The sequence below is a fragment of the Amblyraja radiata genome, chromosome 31 (assembly GCF_010909765.2).
Source record: "Amblyraja radiata isolate CabotCenter1 chromosome 31, sAmbRad1.1.pri, whole genome shotgun sequence".
Classification (NCBI taxonomy): domain Eukaryota; kingdom Metazoa; phylum Chordata; class Chondrichthyes; order Rajiformes; family Rajidae; genus Amblyraja; species Amblyraja radiata.
Window position 1 is genome coordinate 27,515,621 of NC_045986.1, and position 21,560 is coordinate 27,537,180.

The following is a 21,560-nucleotide window of genomic DNA, read 5'->3' on the forward strand; positions in this document are numbered from 1 at the left end:
AGAGGGAGTACAGAGAAGGTTCACCAGACTGATTGCTGGGATGGCAGGACTTTCATATGAAGAAAGACTGGATAGACTCGGCTTGTACTCGCTAGAATTTAGAAGATTTGAGGGGGGATCTTATAGAAACTTACAACATTCTTAAGGGGAAACTCAGCGGGTGCAGCAGCATCTATGGAGCGAATAAATAGGCAACGTTTCGGGCCGAAACCCTTCTTCAGACGTCTGAAGAAGGGTTTCGGCCCGAAACGTCGCCTATTTCCTTCGCTCCATAGATGCTGCTGCACCCGCTGAGTTTCCCCAGCAATTTTGTGTACCTTCGATATTCCAGCATCTGCAGTTCCCTTTTGAACAACATTGGGGTTGGACAGGCTAGATGCAGGAAGATGCAAAAGTCCAGAACAAGGGGTCACAGTTTAAGGATAAGGGGGAAATCTTTTAGGACCGAGATGAGGAAAACATTTTTCACACAGAGAGTGGTGAATCTCTGGAATTCTCTGCCACAGAAGGTAGTTGAGGCCACACAAAAAAGCTGGAGAAACTCAGCGGGTGCAGCAGCATCTATGGAGCGAAGGAAATAGGTTTGGCCCGAAACGTTGCCTATTTCCTTCGCTCCATAGATGCTGCTGCACCCGCTGAGTTTCTCCAGCTTTTTTGTGTACCTTCGATTTTCCAGCATCTGCAGTTCCTTCTTAAACACAGGTAGTTGAGGCCAGTTCATTGGCTATATTTAAGAGGGAGTTAGATGTGGCCCTAGTGGCTAAAGGAATCAGGGGGTATGGAGAGAATGCAGGTACAGGATACTGAGTTGGATGATCAGCCATGATCATATTGAATGGCAGTGCAGGTTCGAAGGGCCGAATGGCCTACTCCTGCACCTATTTTCTATGTTTCTAACTTGGCACCAAACTTGGCACCACACATGGCACCACCAAAGATACTGGAGGAGCTAGTACTAGATACTCTAGTATATTTGGGCACCACTACCCCCCCCCCCCCCCCATCTCCAAGGAACCAGGTTTAAAGGGTCCAAGGAACCAGGTTTAAAGGGGGAATATACACCTAATTTCAGTCGCTGACGTTTTGGCTCGAGAACTTTCTTCAGACTGAAGAAGGCTCTCGATTCGAAACATCACCTATTCCTTTTGTCCAGAGATGCTGTCTGATCCGCTGAGTTACCCCAGCTTTTTGTGTCTATATTCTGTGTGTTTAGTTGATCTATTCCTCTCATAGTTTTGTATACCTCTATAGTCATTCCACATCCTTCTGCACTCCAAGAAATAGTGTCCTCGTCTGCTCAACCTCCCTATAGCTCGGGCCATCAAGTCCAGGCAAGGAAAGGAACTGCACTGTTTTTTTTCTTGCCCAGCCAGGCTCAAAGATCTTATAGCTATAAGATCTTTGGCCAGACTTACATGTGATTCAAAACTTCCAGCAATCGTATCTTCACTCTCAAATATTCTAACACATTAGCTCACAGTCAATGAGGGATGCTTTTCTAGTCATTAGCACCCTAGGCTGGGCGATGTTTCGGGTTGGGACCCTCTTTCTAATATGTCAATATGATCTGAGATTCCCCCCCCCCGATATTCTCAGATTTCCCAGCCAGTGGAACTTCTTGTCGGCATGTTGAAGGGAAGCTACCTAAAATATCACCTGTCCATGTTCTCCAGAGCTGCTGCCGCTGAGTTACTCCAGCACTTTGTATCTGAAAGCTGGCATCTGAAGTTCCTTGTTTCTACATCATGAACTTGTTTTCTCTCAGTTTTTGAGTACTAATTTCAGGAGTACATCCTTGGTTCGTATAATGTACTTGAGTACTTTAACCCTTGTACTACTGGCATCGTTCCTGTAAACATTTGAAGACTATTATGTCGTTGCTCAGGTGTGACGTGCAGAACTGAACTTGATACCCCTGGTGTGGCCTAAGAGGTAATACGAAGACACAAATGACTGTAGATGCTGGATCTTGAGCTTAACACAAAGTGTTGGAGGAACTCGGCAGATCAGGCAGCATCTGTGGAGGGAATGCAGACAATGTTTCAGGTCGGGACCCTTTTACAGACTCCGCAGATGCTGATGTTAGAGAATTAAATTGTCATGCCATAATTTGTAAACTACGCCATGGAATATGAGGTACTGTTCCTCTATTTTGCAATTGGCTTCATCTTGGCAGAGTTTAGTTTAGTTTAGTATAGTTTAATTTAGTTTAGAGATACAGCGCAGAAACATGTCCTTCGGCCCACCGAGTCTGCGCCGACCAGCGATCCCCGAACATTAACACAACCCTACACACACTAAGGACAATTTACAATTTTACCAAGCCAATTAACCTACAAACCTGTACGTCTTTGGAGTGTGTGAGGAAACCGGACCTCTCAGGGAAAACCCATGTGGTCACGGGGAGAACGTATAAACTCCTTGCGGATTGCACCTGTAGTCAGGATCGAACTTGGGTCTCTGAACTACTGCTGAGCCTCCGTGCCGAGGTCAGTGTGGCAATGGGGAGGGGAATTTAAATGACTCACAACCTGGAGCTCCAGGTGGCCAGGGTGGAGGTAGCGCAGGTGCTCACTTGAAATGGTTGCCCCATGTGCATTTGGTCTCGCTCAGGGGCAGAAATCCTGGGGGGGACAGGGGGGGGGGGGGTGTCCCCCTGCTTTGAGAGGTGGGGACGATTCCCCCTCCCATGTTTTGTAATCCGGACTTTATCAGACGCTTTCTAAGGGCTGAATTGGCCCATTCATGGGGCCTTTCAGCGCCCGGCGTGGCTTAATATCAAACTGCTGCATCGAGGTAATCGATGCTCCCGATGTTGAACCCCCTCGCTGGCCGATGAAAGACCCCGTGAACGGGCCACTTGAAGCCCCATGATTCGGCTGCTGTTGCTGGAGTTCGGAGTCGGTCACCCACCAGGTCAGCTTCCGGTGTTACCGTCCACAGGCCCCAAGGCCGAAGCCTAGCGTGTGTCCGCCAAGAAATTTTATCCCCCGCATGTTTCGACAGCGATTTCCGTGCCTGGTCTCGCTGATGTAGAGGAGGTCAAGAAAAGAGCATCTATTGCAACAGACGAGGTTGGAGAAGGGCTGGGTGAATCGCTGCTTGGATGGGTTGTTTGGATCCCTGGATGTTGACGAGGGTGGAAGAGCGGGGGCAGGTGGTGCACCTCCTACAGTTTCAGGGTGAAGTGCCAGGGGAGACAGAGGAATGAGTGGGGAGGGATGAGTTAAGCGGGAGTCAGGGAGAGAGTGGAAGGCGGAGGGAGGAGGTGATGTGACATGCGGTGGCATTGTAGCTGGTGGTAATGTCGAAGAATAGTGTGCTGGATGTGAAGGCTGGTGGGGTGAAAGGTGAACACTCTCCCTATTCTGGCTGGGGAGAGACAAGCTGAGAGAAGATGAGTAGGAAATGGGGGGGTGCTGTGGGTGAGGGCACCATCAGTTGCAGTGTGGTGGGATGGGGAAGTCCCATCTGCATTTGGCCCATATCCCTCTGGATATTTCCTATCCATGTACCTGCCCGAAAGGTGCCTACCTCAACTACCTCCTCCACGAAAGGTGCCACAGCTGGTAGAGCTGCTGCCTCATACTGCCAGGGACCTGGGTTTGATTCTGACCCCGGATACTATCTGTGTGAAGTTTGCACGCTCTGCCTGTGGTCGTGTAAGTTTCCTCTGGGTGCTTTGGTTTCCTCCCACATCCAAAGACGTGTGGGTTTGTAGGTTAATTGGTCTCTGTATATTGCTCCTCGTGTATATCGAGTGGATGAGAAAACGGGATAGCATGGCACTATTGTGAACGGATGATCGATGGTCAGCATGGGCTCAGTGGACCGCAGGGTCTGTTTTCATGCTGTGTCTCTGAACTAAGGTAAACTCTGGCAGTTCATTCCATGAACCCAGGATCAATATCTCGATGTTTCAATTGCATCTAAAAGATAATTTATTCAAGACTCTACAATTCATCTGCATATCTACATTGTCCAACTAACTGTGGCTTCTGAGACCTCTGTCCGTCTGAATCTGTAAAGTGATCTCCATCCCGAACGGCACAGTGGTGCAGCGGCAGAGTTGCCGCACTTACAGCGCCAGAGACCTGGGTTCGATCCCGACTACGGGTGCTGGCTGTACAGAGTTTGTACATTCTCCCTGTGACCACGTGGGTTTTCTCTGAGATCTTCGGTTTCCTCCCACACTCCAAAGACGTACAGGTTTGTATGTTAATTAGCTTGATATAAGTGTAAATTGTCCCTAGTGTGTGTAGGATAGTATTAGTGTTCGGGGATCACTGAAGGGTGCTGACTCAGTGGGCCGAAGGGCTTGTTTCTGCACTGTATCTCTAAACTAAACGTTAAGGAGGATGATTCACCAGAGTGGAACAGAGCAAGCATATAATTTGGTGTTAACAGTCTGTGAATATTAAGTATTACCCGTGGTATCAGTAATTCTTATCATACCCGGTCTTCAATCCGTCATCTACTGATTAATAAAACAGTTTGTCTCTCATATTAAATCTTTTTTTTTAAAGAGAGACTGAATTGTGCAGAGTAGGTTTACCAGATGTGTAGGAAGGAACTGCAGATGCTTGTTTACACCAAAGATAGACACAAAATGCTGGAGTAACTCAGCGGGTCAGGCAAAAGGATGAGGTGACGTTTCGGGTCGAGACCATTTTTAAGTCTGAGTCAGGGGAGAGAGAAAGTGGAGGTCTATCCCATGGCTATTCCTCTTCTCCAGCGATGCTGCCTGACCCGCTGAGTTTTGTATCCATTATCAGTATGATGCATGGATTAGGGAGTGTTAGCTTCAGGGTGAAGTTGGACAGACTTGGATTGTTTCTCCTGGAACGTCAGAGGTTGTGGGGAGGTCCACACACAAGATTAGAAGTCTTGTGTGTGGACAGAGCTGAATACACTTCTCGGCATCTGCATACAATGGTGTCTGTCATGTCGCTTCTTGTGCGTGGTGGCGGAAAGATTGGTGGAAACAGGGCCGCGACGTGAACATAATTTCCTTGACCCCGTGGGGAGACCTGATAGAAGTATATAAAATTATAAGAGGCATTGATAGGGCAGACAGTCAGAACCTTTTACCCCAGGGTGGGAATATACACCAAAGGACATAGCTTTAAGGTGAGGCAAAGTTTAAAGGAGATATGTGGGGTAAGTGGACACGGAGGGTGGTGAATGATTGGAATGCGCTGCCAAGGGTGACGGTGGAGGCAAACAGGAAAGTGGCATTGAAGAGATTTTTGGATAGGCACATACTGTAGCTATGCAGGGCTATGGGTATGTGCAGGCAGATGATTGTTAAGGGCTTGGACACGCTAGAGGCAGGAAACTGGTTCCCGATGTTGGGGGAGTCCAGAACCAGGTGCCACAGTTTAAGAAAAAGGAGTAGGCCATTTAGAACGGAGACGAGGAAACACTTTTTCTCACAGAGAGTGGTGAGTCTGTGGAATTCTCTGCCTCGGAGGGCGGTGGAGGTAGGTTCTCTGGATGCTTTCAAGAGAGAGCTAGATAGGGCTCTTAAAAATAGCAGAGTCAGGGGATATGGGGAGAAGGCTGGAACGGGGTACTGATTGGGGATGATCAGCCATGATCACATTGAATGACGGTGCTGGCTCGAAGGGCCAAATGGGGCCAAATGGCCTACTCCTGCACCTATTGTCTATTGTCATGAGAGTTGGTCTTGGCATCATGTTCAGTACAGGCATTATGGGCAGAAAGGGCTATGGCGAACTCATTGGCAAGATGCAACAAATAGCAGGAAAACTTCATCATTGTATTTCCTAATCACACTAATGGATCTTGGGCAACGGACATCAGTTGCCTTGACGTTATAGATCTGTGCTGTTTTTGGCAATGAATAATAATAATAATGGATGGGATTTATATAGCGCCTTTCTAATACTCAAGGCGCTTTACATCGCATTATTCATTCACTCCTCAGTCACACTCGGTGGTGGTAAGCTACTTCTGTAGCCACAGCTGCCCTGGGGCAGACTGATGGAAGCGTGGCTGCCAATCTGCGCCTACGGCCCCTCCGACCATCACCAATCACTCACACACAGGCAAAGGTGGGTGAAGTGTCTTGCCCAAGGACACAACGACAGTATGCACTCCAAGCGGGATTCGAACCGGCTACCTTCTGGTTGCCAGCCGAACACTTAGCCCATTGTGCCATCTGTCGTCCCCAACGCAGTGGGCATCCTGACCGTTTGTGAAAGTTGCAAAATTCAAAACCTCAATTGTAAGGACTTTGTAACCTCAATCGATTACACTATAACGATTTCTGGTTTCCTTGCGTAATACTGTGTGGAAATTGGCACTTGCAATCTGGTGTTCTCTACTGATATGTTGGAGGTGTTACATTCCTTTGCTGTAGCTCAGCACAAAGAAGTCAAATTAAACTAATCTCCTCTGGTGGAAGTACATGCAACAGCAGCATTTAAGAAGCTTTTAAAATAGCCTGCTGAATGAGCAGGGAATGGAGAGATCATGTTCTGCAAGGGCACTGTGAGCCCTGGGGACCTGTTCGCAGTAACTCCAACTGTCAGGCAGCATCTCTGGAGGACATGGATAGGTGACTTTTCGGATCAGGGCCCTTCTTTCGACAGTTTGTAGTGGGGAGAGAAAGCCGGAAATGAGTTGGGACAGGACAAAGCCTGGGAAGTGATGGTTGAATACAGGTGGGGGTGGGGAGGAAATAGTGTATTCTATTCACTGCTTGCAAAATAAACACACAGTGTTAAGGTAGTAGTGATGGCGATTGGAGGGGTGGAGAGAATAATGGCAGAGGGAATAATAAACCATCACAATGGGTGCACATACTTAAGTTTTAATTTAGTGATCACAATACAGGTATTTAAACAATATCGTTTTGTCATGATTTCAGCATTTTTCAATAAACACACCATTGCATTTTATATCAGTTCATTAAAGTCACTGCATAATACTTCTGTAATACTGTCCAATTTGTTTCAAGGTAGTCCTACCCCTTCAAACTGCACCCACCAAGTCCGGTAACCAGTGTTAGTGAAGTTCTAGTCAGCGGTACAGCCCCTTGGGTTTATGTAGGAAGGAACTGCAGATGCTTGTTTACACAAAAGACAGACACACAATGCTGCAGTAACTCAGTGGGCCAGGCAGCATCTCTGGATAGAAGGAATGGGTGACATTTCAGGTCGAGACCCTTCTTCAGACTCTGTCCCGAAACGTTATCCATTCCTTCTATCCAGAGATGATGCCTGTCCCGCTGAGTTACTCCAGCATTTTGTGTCTATCCTTGGGTTTATTATGGGTTTCAGTTGGCAATGGCCACAGGCTGCCCATAGACAGATTTGCTATTCTATATCATGATTGGTGCAGCAGCAGCAATAGCAGCGTGCTGAGAGGCAGCTTATGGCCACAGAAGGGTGCAAGATTCAGCAGCATTCAATAGATTTGGGATTAGGGTGTGGTTAAAATGTTAATAGGATAAAAGGAACTTTGAATATGGAAGTGTTTTACATATTACAGATGCAATACGAGAGAACGGTTCAGACCTCAACCTCGTGAGCAATGTAATTCAATGAGAAATCCAATACCAAAGATCCTAGAAAACTAGGAATAGGAATGAGCCGAGACATCAACTATTCCATCTCTCCAGAGATGCCATCTGACCTGCTGAGTTACTCCAGCATTTTGTGTCAATCCTACAAAACTAGTTTGCATCTTTAACTTCTAAATATGTCCATTTCTATTTTTTTACTGAGTTAGAAGTCGTAACTTCTCAGGTTTGGGTGCTGCATCTGTCCATCGTGCTTTACATGGAACACTTCAGGGATTTAATTCGCCATTGGACTTTGAAAATGGTGCCAAAACATGGCACCTCTTGCCTGTGGGCTCAGTAGACTATTTCTGTACACTTGCTAATCAAGGCAGTGCTTGGGCATGAGAATATTGTATGCAAGTAAAAATGTCACTGTGCATCTGCACGTGGCAATACAAGCCCCATTGAACCACAGTTGTCAGTCTGAGATGTGCAGACTACTGGGAACTGGGACACTCCACACAGTCAGCACCTACTGTTGTGCCAAAGAGTACAGTGGTCTGAGGGGCTTTTATAATAAGTAATTTAGTTAAAAGGACCACAAAATGTGACAGAAAATGCTGGAAATGCACAGGTCAGGCCGCTGTGTAAAGGGAAAAAGAGTTAACGCTTCTCTTTTGACCTGCTTGACTTTTGTCTTTTGACAGATTTGCAACTGTTATGGTCGTGTTAATTTTCAATCTATTTCAAGTTATTAGCCGACACTGTGACACAGCTGCTGCCTCACAGCGCCACAGACCCGAGTTCTGCCCTGATCTCAGGTGCTGCGTGTGTGGAGTTTGCACGTCATCCCTGTGACCGCGTGGGTTTCCTCCGTGTGCTCCAGTTTCCTCCCACATTCCAAAGACGTGCGAGTTTGTTGGTTAATTGGCCTCTGTAAATTGCACCTGGAATTTAGGAAGTGGACGTGAAAGTGGGATAACAAAAAAAACAAAAAAAATAGTATAAATAGGTGATGAATGGCTGCGTTGACTCCGCCGGCCAAAGGGCCTGTTTCCATGCTGTATCTCTAAACGAATATTTAAAAAAAACATGCACATCTAGTGCCATGAAAATCTCCAAGCTTTCCAGAGGATGCAGCCTGTGCCTTTGTCAGACTTTTATGGGGCGAGGTGCACTTACTTTATCAATTGTGAACCAAAGCTGAGAACCACTGACATTAATTAATGAACGATACTGATGATGTGCAAGGACATTTAAAAAAACGCATAGATTCCCTTTCCTGAACTAAAATACGTACTGAAATTGTTGTACGGTTAAAGGCTACCATCGATAAGCAATATTAACTTTCTACACTTGCACTACAATGAAAATCCAAATGCGTCACTATAACATTACAATGCACATAACGTTCAAAATACAATGGAAAATAAATCTTCAAGTACTGGATTTTCAACCAAATGACTGAACATGGAAATGTTTTTAAAACATGCACAAGCAGAGGCAAGGATAATAGTTTCTCACTGAATCCAACTGAAAAAGTTAGTAGATTATGTTGTGCACAACAAATCTGTTCAGAGCTCAGTTTTCAGCTCAACATTCTTTGAGGCAGCATCTTCCTTACAATGCACACATGGAAACTTCCAAGCACCCACATCATTTGTCCAGTTTTTCTTTTGTTGAGGTCTCAGGTGGCAGCATGGACCCAGAAGGTTACGGCAGTGGTGAACACGTTGCCATTGTCATCCCTCAGAATGCATTAGTGATGCTGCAGGTAGCAGGCAGTGCAGCTGCTGCAACTCAAGAGATTTTTTTTAGAGCATTGTAGGCGAGATAGCTTGAATGATAACAGTACATAATGGGAACGTTATGTTGGAATGCTGGAGCCATTAAAGAATGGCGGTACCCAAATAAGTTAAGCATCCATAATAACTTTGACACACCATTAGCAACGCTTTTGTTATTTAACTTTAAATTATTCCGGATTGAAAGTGACTATTCCGGATCGAGCATGATTAACCAGCACTTTATTACAAGAAATAATCTGTACGTTTTATGGAAAATAAATAAAATTACATTTAATTTTCACACCTAAAACATAGAACAGTACAGCACAGGCTCTACAACACACAATGTCTGTGTTGAACATGATGCCAAGTTAAACTAATCTCCTCTGCCTGCACGACCAATATTCCTCCATATCCATGCGCCTATCCAAAAGTCTCTTAAATGCCACTCACTCACATTATTTACTCTTTAGAAATATTTCACAGCAGGCGGAAATTTCAACCGAGTGGCACAGTGATTGACACAGGTCCGCACGAGAGGCATTTTGTACATTGGCTGTCTTAAGACTCAGTGCGCTTGCAAGTTTAATTTCATACATATTTTAAATACGTTGAAAAGCTAAAAGAGTGAGAACCTGGTCAGATTCACAAGTTGGAGCGAATATCAATGTTCTTCATCTACTAATTCCAGTTCTACAGACAAGGAAAGTGTTCCCATCAGTCAGGGTGTGTAAATCACACTGCCCCATTTGTTTACATGTCCTTTGTCCTTGTCTGAGGAGCATCCTTGTCCCAAAAGAAAACCCTTCCTAACGCAATTTAATTATATTCGTACAAATAAAATAGCCCAATTTACAAACAAAATTGGCAAAAATGTTTAAAAAAACATGTATTTCAAGATAAAGTGCGAGGAGTGGGGAAACCCCACCCAAAAATGGCGATGCTGTCACCTGCATTTCAACTAAATTACCAACAATCACAGTCCTGCACTAAACACGAGCAAAAAAAAAATGGTCTTACAAGGAGTAATGTCACCTCTATATACACACTGATTAATGGAAAGGTAACCTACAAGATCTTACGTTCAATGTTGTTGATTAATTGGCACTGGTTTGTGCTGCAATCCTTTTTCAAGGTCTCCTGTGGCATTGAAAAAGGGTTGGCATTATTTGAGTAAATGGGCCTGATTATAACTGAAAGCAATAACCTGAATTTGCTCTTAGACCAGACATTAATAGATGTTGCTAAAAAGGCCAGTACATCCAAATCTGATTTTTTAGTGTTTAGTGCGGTAACAGACCCTTCGGCCCATCGAGTCCGTGCCAAACTAACACTATCCTACACACAATAGAGACAATTTCCAATTTCCAATTTCCAAGCCAATTAACCTACAAACCTGTAGGTCTTTGGAGTGTGGGAGGAAACCGGAGCACCCAGAGAAAACCCACGCTGGTCACAGGGAGAACGTACAAACTCCGTCCAGACAGCACCTGTAATCAGGATTGATTCCTGGCGCTGTGAGGCAGCAATTCTACCGCTGCGCCACTGTGTGGATATTGTTCAGGTTGCATCAAACCCAATACACCTCCAAATGCTGAGAAAAAACAGCAACACATAAAAATCATTCCACTTACACAAGGTGCAGCAGGTCTTAAATATGTTTTCCCACACATATTTCTTCCACGCTTTCATTATATATTTTCCTATTTCAGAAGATTCTTGGCTGCTGCTTGCAAGCACGCATGTGAAATTGCAAAATATCCTAATTATTTTACGCTTACCTGAACATTATCAGGAAAAATAGAGCCCCAAATCTATGGAGTTTAGTAATTGATGGGATTCACCAAGTCTGTTGTGATATTTGAATTATTTGTTTCTCTAAAATGCCATTTGACAATAACACTTTCCATAATCACCCACAGCTAAAAAGGATAACATTTTGATAACATGCATTGAAACCAGCACAGCACAAGTCCTGTACAAAATACTTGCATGTGGATTCCAATGTTTCCAGGGAATTGAGAAAACCCAGATCTCATTCTCCCAAAGTTAAGACAGCAAAATATGTCCACCCCCTTCCCATACCCTCCAAAATCCAAAAGATTGGTAGATAAATGCCAAAACACTTCTGCAGCTGATCAAAAAGTAAAGCAGGACAATGCCAACAATATAACCATGCAACAACAGCATTCCTGCATCTACATTTGCCATGCAAATTTAGTTGGACGTATTGATAATATACAGTGCCGTCCATAATGTTTGGGACAAAGACCCGTCATTTATTTATTTGCCTCTGTACTCCACAATTTGAGATTTGTAGTAGGAAAAAAAAAAAATCACATGTAGTTAAAGTGTACATTGTCAGGTTTTAATAAAGGCCATTTTTATATATTTTGGTTTCACCGTGTAGAAATTACAGCTGTGTTTATACATAGTCCCCCTCCATTTCAGGGCACCATAATGTTTGGGACACATGGTTTCACAGGTGTTTGTAATTGCTCAGGTGTGTTTAATTGCCTCCTTAATGCAGGTATAAGAGAGCTCAGCACCTAGTCTTTCCTCCAGTCTTTCCATCAGCTTTGGAAACTTCTATTGCTGTTTATCAACACGAGGGCCAAAGTTGTGCCAATGAAAGTCAAAGCCATTATGAGACAGAGAAACAAGAATAAAACTGTTAGAGAGACATCAGCCAAACCTTAGGCTTACCAAAAACAACTGTTTGGAACATCATTAGGAAGAAAGTGAGCACTGATGAGCTTACTAATCGCAAAGGGACTGGCAGGCCAAGGAAAACCTCCACAGCTGATGACAGAAGAATTCTCTCTATAATAAAGAAAAGTCCACAAACACCTGTCCAACCGATCAGAAACACTCTTCGGGAGTCATGTGTGGATTTGTCAATGACCACTATCCGCAGAAGACTTCATGAACAGAAATACAGAGGCTACACTGCAAGATGTAAACCACTGGTTAGCTGCAAAAATAGTTACAGTTTGCCAAGAAGTACTTAAAAGAGCAATCACAGTTCTGGAAAAAGGTCTTGTGGACAGATGAGAAGAAGATTAACTTATATCAGAGTGATGGCAAGAGAAAAGTATGGAGAAGAGAAGGAACTGCCCAAGATCCAAAGCATACCACCTCATCTGTGAAACACAGTGGTGGGGGTGTTATGGCCTGGGCATGTATGGCTGCTGAAGGTACTGGCTCACTTATCTTAATTGATGATACAACTGCTGATGGTAGTAGCATAATGAATTCTGAAGTGTATAGACACATCCTATCTGCTCAAGTTCAAACAAATGCCTCAAAACTCATTGGCTGGCCCACCTCCAGTTTAAATTCTATTTGGAATATTTTGGAGAACCAAGAAACCAAGAAGAACCAAGAACCATTCTACAGCAAGACAATGATCCCAAACATACTGTTAAAGCAACAAAGGAGTTTTTCAAAGCTAAAAAATGGTAAATTCTTGAATGGCCAAGTCAATCACCCGATCTGAACCCAATTCAGCATGCCTTTTATATGCTGAAGAGAAAACTGAAGGGGACTAGCCCCCAAAACAAGGCAGAGCATTACCAGAGAAGCCACCCAGCAGCTGGTGATATCCATGAATCGCAGACTTCAAGCAGTCATTGCATGCAAAGGATATGCAACAAAATACTAAACATGACTACTTTCATTTATATGACATGGCTGTGTCCCAAACATTATGGTGCCCTGAAAAATGGGGGGACTATGTATAAACACTGCTGTAATTTCTACATGGTGAAACCAATATGTATAAAATTGGCCTTTATTAAAACCTGACAATGTGCACTTTAACCACATGTGATTTTTTTCTATTACAAATCTCAAATTGTGGAGTACAGAGGCAAATAAATAAATGATGGGCCTTTGTCCCAAACATTATGGAGGGCACTATTGCAACATTTTATACAATTTAACCTGGACTCCAATCTCTTTGTTTTAAAACAAGAATGTGTTGCTGCCCGAGTTTAAAACCAGCATTTAGTTTAGTAAATTTTACTTGCGAGATGGGAACATTGTCAGTTGAGAGCAAATTCTAACTGGACAAGAACAAATCAACAAAATGCAAGGCTCAGTCAAGCCAAAGGCTTCTACCCAAATATGTTGCTAATTTATACCCAATTATAAACAGAGATGCATATGCATACACGCAAATATTTTTTCATTTACCATTGTTGATTTAGACAAATCCTAGAGTTTTTGGCTCTTGTGCAATTAAATAGAAGTACAAAGGAGTCAGGGACCTCTCAGTAACAACTGTTGGAATAAGTTAACACCAGGAATTCTTCAGTGCCCCATTTGCACCCAGAAACGATGAGAAAGGATGGCATTGTACATCAATGTAAAGCCTGTCTGCGATGGGAGTCAGACAGGGATTGAATCCGTGGCACTATAATGACCTATTCTCCACTCTGATCAGGAAGAACAGCAGCTTTGTGCCTTTTGGGGAAAAAAACACCAAATGTGCAATCTCGCAGACTCGAAATTAGGAAAAGACCAATGTGTGGGCAAAGTACGGAACAATGGTGCTGGAGTCCCTTTCACAGAGAGATTTCCTGCACTGACATCCACTCCACCACTTTCAATTCTCCAAACAGGTCTCAGTGAGTTCTCCTTGCCAGGGCTACGTTGAAGATCAGGGGATGCCATCCTTTCGCTGGCAGCACTGAGATGGCGGGACATACCAATCGTAGATGTACGAGAGTCTTACTTTGACCTCCTCTTTGCACAGTTTCCCTTCCCTTTGGAGTGTCTGCTGTTTCTCCAGCATGTCCTCGATACTCTGCTTGTGCGTCACGATGTACCTGTTGTTGCACCCGCGCGACTTGTACTCAGTGTCAAACCGTGGGTCGTGGATGCGTTTGACATCGATTGGTGCCAACCAAGCACCCAAAGACACGTCCTCGCTCTGCCAGACCTTCAGATAATCAATGTTAATGTGAATGTAGTGCACGATATCAGAAGAGAGAACGTACCCACCTCCAAGAGCATAAGGCAAATAATAGTCACACAGTACCCAAGTGCTCTCCTTCCATTTTCCATTTGATTTAACTCTTCCTCGTCCAGAGAAGAAACCCCAGTAGAGTTTCTTTGGCTCTTTTGCTTTCAGTTCTTCTTTAATTATATCTAACCTGGCAAATGTGTCGTCATCTGCTTTCAGGACAAACTTAAAGTCCACATTTTGGTCTAGCCATGCGTACATGTGAAGAATCTTGTTGGTAAGGTTCTCATACGAGTCCTTTAAGTCCGGGAGTAGCAGTAGATCATGATGGCGACTGTTCTCCTGCTCCAGGTTTTGAACCTCGTCTGGTGTGAGCCCACTGGTGCCGATGGCAAAGTACGGGAGTATTTCGGAGTCCCGGTTAGCCAGCCACGTGCTCCTGATGATGCTCCTCCTCTCGGTGTACTTTGGGCCAGTGGTGATCAGCAGCACGAGAAAGGCTGAGAATCCCTTGGCCCTGCTCTGGCCTTGAACTTCCGCTCGCCTCTCCAGCGCGTGAGGCAAGCCCGGAGTCAGCGTCTCCAAGGTGCATTTGGCCAGGTAAAGTAACATCAGTGCAAACATGGACAAGGTGCCAATACCAAGGGCTGTTTTGTGTCGACAGACAAGTCGGGCTAGATTCATTGTGAAGGTGCTTGGCTCTCTGGAGTGCCTTCAGCTGGAGGGGAAGAAAAAAAAGCTGATTTAATATTACAAAGAGCAGCAATGTTTCACATTGTAAAATTGTTTTATATTCTGTCACTAACCACCTGGGGCGGCTAGTAGAGCTGCCGACTCGCAGCGCCAGAGACCTTGGTTTGATCCTTACCCCTGCTGCTGTCTATATGGAGTTTGCACGTTCTCCCTGTGGCCAGGTGGGTTTCCTCTGGGGGGTTCCAGTTTCCACCCACAGCTCAAAGACGTGCGGGTTTGTAGGTTAATTGGCCTCTATAAATTATTTCTCATGTGTAGGAAGTGGCTTGTAGTTCCCAATCAAGAGATTAATCAATTAACCATTGCACAATGTCAAATCTAAAGTAACCCGCTTCCTGGCAGGTTATTCCGTTAGCTTAAAAAAACATTCCAAATACTCTATGAAGTTACACAAGCCAGGACTTGCATGGTGGCACAGCAGTAGATTCGCTGCCTTGCGTACTGTAGGTTATTTGACTTGGTATAACTGTAAATGATCCCAAGTTTATGTAGGATAGCGTTAGTGTGTGGGTATTGCTGGTTGTCGCGGACTAGGTGGGCCGAAGGGCCCGTTTCCACAATGTATTTTTAAACTAATTTGGTTTGGCCAATCTATACGGTTAAAATCTCTTTGATTATTGTAATACCTATGCGACAAGCCCCATTCCTTGACTTATAATCTTTCCTTCTTGTGACTACTGTTATGAGGTCTTTATACCTCCCACCCATAACTTCTGACTGACTATTGCTAAATCCACCCAAAATTGGAGCAGGTTCAACCCACCCAACCTGCTTATTGGATCCGTTATGCAAGTCACTGAGGAGACAGCAGATATAACTCCCTATTATATAGAGCATGTCAAAATGATGTCAATTAGCTTACTGGGAAATTCAGTGGAAATGGACTAATTACTTTTATTATAGGCAGCACATACACCAGAAAAAAAATCCACAGAGATACACTCATATGTTGAGAATGGAGATCAGAATAAAAGGCTGAGTGGGAATTGCTTTGGCCGAAGGGCTATCACTTGCACTATAAACCCTCTTTCTCACTACTGCAAACTCATTAAATGAACATAATGAACACAATGTGTAGGAAGGAACTGCAGATGCTGGTTTAAATCGAAGATAGACACAAAAAGCTGGAGTAACTCAGCGGGTCAGACAGCATTCCCTGGAGAAAAGGAATAGGTGACATTTCGGGATGAGACCCTTCTTCAGACCCGCTGAGTGACTCCAGCTATTTGTGTCTATAATCAGCACAATGCTGGATGATATTTGAGAGGTTGCAACGACAGCATCGTTGCGCCCATAGTCTTGGCAAAAAAAAAGACGAGCAATTGATTTTCAGGATCTGTGCTACGTCTGATTTCCTGATCCATTTGAGAGACCCTCAAGCTGTGACTAACAGGCAGTTTCTTCCAGAAATGTCTTTAAAAAGAATCTTTCCACGGCACGTACAAATAAGACAACTTGCATTTAAACATCCACTTCCACGGCCTGAGGACCTCGATGTGCATTAGAGGCAATGAGCATCTTCAGAATTGTAGTCCCTGCAGTAACACAGACACTGGAGATTCAAATTCCTCCATTCTGCACTGCTGTCAATTTGACAGGACATTTTACAATGAAACAGTGAAAACAGGTTCTCACTTTGTGGCAGGGCGGCACAGTGGCACAGCAGTCGAGCTGCTACTTTACAGCGCCAGAGATCATGGTTTGATCCTGACCAAAGGTGCTGTCTGTACAGAGTTGGTGTCCTGTGACTACGTGGGTTTCTCCCGGGTGCTCCGGTTTTCTCCCACACTCCAAATACGTACAAGTTTGTAGTTTAATTGGCTTCGGTAAAGATTGTAGGATAGTGTTAATGTATGGGGATCGCTGGGCGGCGTGGACTTGGTGCCTGTATCTCTAGACTAAATGAAACTAAAGGTTAGTGGAGTCGAACCCCATCATCCCACACTTGAGGAAATGAAACGAGGGAGGGAGGGTCAAATAGCAAGGGTTAGACTGCAATGTCGTAGCCCCTATTGTTTGCTAGAAATTGGTGAAAGGCAGCTATCAACAGGCTTGTGCATAACATCCCAAAACAATTCCACTCAGTCTCTGATGCTTGTGTCCAAGTATGAGTTGGGGGATACAGGCAACCAGAAACCCCAAAAACTGCAAGTGCAATATAATTAATGTGAGATGAATGGAAGAGTTATCAGGGAAGGGACAAGAATTATTGCAGTTCAAAACCATCAGCCTTGCATGTATTAACATTTGTATCTATAATCTGGTTACATGGTCACAGTGATCACATTCCCAAAAGCTATATTGTAACAGAAGTAAATGGTAATGTTACCAAGGTCACATTAAGAGAGAGGAAAATGGCAACCTTTTCGGGCAAAAACTCTTCTTCAGACTGAAGAAGGGTTTTGGCCCGAAACGTTGCCTTTTTCCTTCGCTCCATAGATGCTGCTGCACCCGCTGAGTTTCTCCAGCTTTTTTGTGTACTTTCGATTTTCCAGCATCTGCATTTCCTTCTTAAACACATTGAGAGAGATTTGTTTAGATCATTAAATCCTGAAGAAAAAAAAAAAGCTGCTGATCTTATCCCTTTCTCAACTGATCAATCAGTTTGCATCAGATCATGCGTAGGTTGAAAGTGCCGTCGACATTGTAAGGAGAGATAAGTGCACGTCAAGTGGGATACTAATTAAATCAGGACAGGTCCATAACAATGTTCAGAAATCCCAACAGAATTTATGTGTAGGAACTGCTGATGCTGGATTAAACTTTCGAAGATAGACGCAAAAAGCTGGAATAACTAAGAGTGTCAGACAGCATCTCTAAAGAAAAGGAATAGTTAATGTTTCAGGACGAAAGAAGGGTCTTGTCCTGAAACGTCACCTATTACTTTTCTGCAGAGACGCTGTCTGACCCGCTGAGTTACTCCAGCTTTTTGTGTCTACCATCAAAATTTATGTCTGCTTGACATACGTTCTGAAAGGATTTCTTAAATTGCTTCCAACCCAGCTATCCCTTCCTCATTTAATAAATACAGCAGTGAAAAGAATGGTCTCACCCGACATGTCTTCCTGACTGAAGGCCGCAGTGGTTTGAATGCTGAATTTTACACGTACGAGCATTCTTATTAAATGTGATCTAACACATTTAATCTGGTGATCCAATACCAAAGCACGAGATTGTAACAGTTTACAGTGCAGCAAAGCATTCGTATTCAATGCAGCACAGTAATGTTATTTCATACATCACATCACCACCAAAGAGGAGACAGTGGTCATATTTGACCGAGCAACATAGTAATATTTCACTGGAACGCTGTTATTTATGACAACAGATCAGCAGCGCTGTTCAATGGAGCAAAGTATTCTGCCAGAACTGGAAGCAGGCAGTGTGTCTGATGATGTCCAAACCTCAGCTCAGGGTCAAATGGGACACTGCGAATACTCGTATGCTGTTCACCAGGAAAGAGCCAACAGCCTGCCTTGTGGGCGGCACAGTGGCGTAGCGGTAGAGTTGCTGCTTTACAGCGCCAGAGACCCGGGTTCAATCCTGACTACGGATGCTGCCTGTACCGAGTTTGTGCGTTCTCCATGCGAGTTTTCTCCTGGATCTCCGTTTTCCTCCCACACCGTAAAGACATGCAGGTTTGTAGGTTAATTGGCTTGGTATGATTATAAATTGTCCCAGCTTGTGAAGGATAGTGTTAGTGTGCGGGGATCGGTGGTCGGCATGGACTCAGTGGGCTGAAGGGCCTGTTTCCACGCAGTATCTCTAAAGTAAACTAAAGGAAAAGGGACAAGAACAAAATGGTTTGTTACCGGGTCTGAAGATGATACTGGATCTTGGACATACAGCTGTGCAAGATTAATAGGATTGATTGGGGAGTTGATGGCAGAAGGGAGAAGGTAGGGAGTGTGAGGGGGAAGATCACCTAAATACACATTACACCCAAATGTATGCACTTTGTCTTGTGCTTCTTTATCCACACTTCTTGGCAATTTCACTCAAGACTCCTTGAAGGATCGAGGGGCAACCAGCAAGGCAGTGCAGGAACGTCACTTCACGAGACAATCTAGCCACAAGGAGGGGCATTTCTAACATGCTGGGAATGGAGAGGGGCTGCAGAGGATGGTGGCACTGACCACGTCAAAGATATTAAAGAAGTGGGGAAGGGCAAAGAGAGTTTGTACTCCACAATCAGAAGAATTTTTAAATAACGTTGACTGGGACAGCGTCCGTGCTCTGATGGGGCAGAACTCAATTGGAGGATCAAACACGGCAGTGCATGTACAAAGGTTGTGAATTCCAGTGAAAGATGTGGATGGAATTTACAGGAAAACTGCTGAAAGTTTTGTATATTTAGGAATACACCTAATAACACTGCACTCTCCGAAATATTACGACAGGATATCCCTGGATTGTGCTTAGTTTTGTTGAATGCTAGATATTAATAAATCCTACAGAACACAGCATTCTCATGAATAATCCTGATTACCTCCCAATTCCCCTTTAAAATCTGAAATAAAAATAGAATGCTGGATATATTCAGCAGGACAACCTACATCTGTGGGAAGAGAAATTAGGTTAATTCTTCAGGTTGAACACCGTTTCAGCATATTTACTTCGGATAATGGCTGTTTTTTTTTAATTTCTGCTTTAAAATCATTGTTTTCTGATGCTCCCGTGTGCCATCCCAAGGTATAAAGGGAGGGTTTTGCAGAGAGTCCCAATACTATTAAAAACTTAAAAAAGCCATTTGGACGGGTCCATGGATCGGAGAGGTCAGGTGGGACTAGCATCGAGGGGGCATCTTGGTCAGCATGGACAAGTTGGGCTGAAGGGCCTGTTTCTATGCTGTGTGACACTATGGCAGTTAATATGGGACCGAAGGAGGGATTATCAATCATTGGTCAATTTTCACTCTTGCATGCAGCGAGATGGCATGGAAGCAGAACAATAGAGGGTTAAGGGGGAGGGTGAGGGGAAAGTTCGATGGGGCGAAAGAGGCCTTAATGTCAAAAAAATCCATTCCCCAAACCTTCACAACCTCTTGGGAGAGAATTCCAAAGAATCCTCTAGAGTTCAGTTACAACATTAAAGCATCTCAACACCATCTAGTATAAATAAACAGTCTGCTTGATGGCAGTTCATCCACCATTGTCACACTGCAGTTACTTGTCATCCATAAGTACTGTACTGCAGAAGCGTCTTCCTTCACCAACAATTCAAGGGCAACAAAGAGCATAGAAACATCAGCTGCAAGCTCTCCTCCAAGTCACTCATCATCCACTCAGAAATCTACCACCATTCTTTAAGCCCTCGAAGTCCCTACCCAACACTGTGGAGACATCTACACTAAAAGGCCCACCACAGTTCATTGTTGTTACCACCTTGTATCAAGGGCAACAAAAGATGGGGAAAATAGACATTGGCTCTGCTGCAAACACTCACATCTTGTAATTTAATGATTTAAAATACACACAATGCAGTGTTTAGGGCACCATAATATTATTTAGGTATTTGCAATATTATTCCAGTACATGACTATTCCAGTACATGACGTATTATTTCAAGCAATTAAGTATTATATAGGGATGTTATTAAAACAAGACATTGCACCGTTATTAATTCAACTTAAGTGTTATTTACAGTAATGCAGTATTGTCATTTTAAGGCATTATTATTCATGACAGCACAATAGTGCAGCATTAATCCTAGGGCTGCAAATGTCAGCATTTCTGCTTTTGTCAATACAGAATTGTTTATTTTGATGAAAGGTGTGCAATATTGAGTCTTACTCAGCGTTCCATTGACTGCGGGCCGAGCGAGGCCGACGACCACCCCGCGGTTGTCCAGACGGCTCCGTCCGTCTCCTCTGCCGGCAGCGCCAGAGACCCAGGTTCGATCCCGACTGCGGGCGCTGTCTGTGTGGAGTTTGTACGTTCTCCCCGTGATATGCGCGGATTTTCTCCGAGAACTTCTGTTTCCTCCCACACTCCAAAGACGTGCGGGTTTGCAGGTTATAATTGGCTTGATTAATTGGCTTGATAATAAAAATGTGAAATTGTCCAAGTTGGCGATATGCAGAGTACTGCCCTGCCGACTACAACAGTCAGAGGCAAAGATCTTATAGCTCTGCTATAGGATCTTTGGTCAGAAGGTTCCCGGGCCCCGACCCCTGAAGAAGGACGCAGCGAGCACCAAGCGGCATTTCCGCAGCAGACGGCGGTCCATCCATCGACGTGGTGCCACCCCTTCAGGCCGCCTCAGCCTCCGCCGCCGCCTCCTCCTCCCGCCTTCCTCCATCGCCCGCCATCGCCTGGAGGACTCGCCAGCTCGCCCTCTAGAGGCCGGGAGGACCAGGCAGTGTAGTCCAAGATTTGTAGTCCTGGCACTTCTTCCACTGCCGGTGACTTGGGAGGACTCTTCAGCTCCCCTCTAGCGGCCGGGAGGACCAGGCAGTGTAGTCCCGGCACTTCATCCACTACCGGTGACTTGGGAGGACTCGCCAGCTCCCCCCTAGCGG

General features: G+C 44.5%; 1 protein-coding gene across 1 annotated transcript; it reads right to left on the bottom strand.

Moving 5' to 3' along the window:
• Positions 1 to 13,137: 13,137 nt before the first annotated feature.
• b3galt6 (beta-1,3-galactosyltransferase 6) lies at positions 13,138 to 21,358 on the bottom strand. Its single transcript, XM_033048297.1, has 2 exons — positions 20,833 to 21,358; positions 13,138 to 15,005 (listed from the first exon to the last, which is right to left on the bottom strand). The coding sequence occupies exon 2, from the start codon at positions 14,969 to 14,971 to the stop codon at positions 13,982 to 13,984; it is 990 nt and encodes a 329-aa protein (XP_032904188.1). The 5' UTR covers positions 14,972 to 15,005; positions 20,833 to 21,358; the 3' UTR covers positions 13,138 to 13,981.
• Between the last annotated feature and the right edge of the window lie 202 nt (positions 21,359 to 21,560).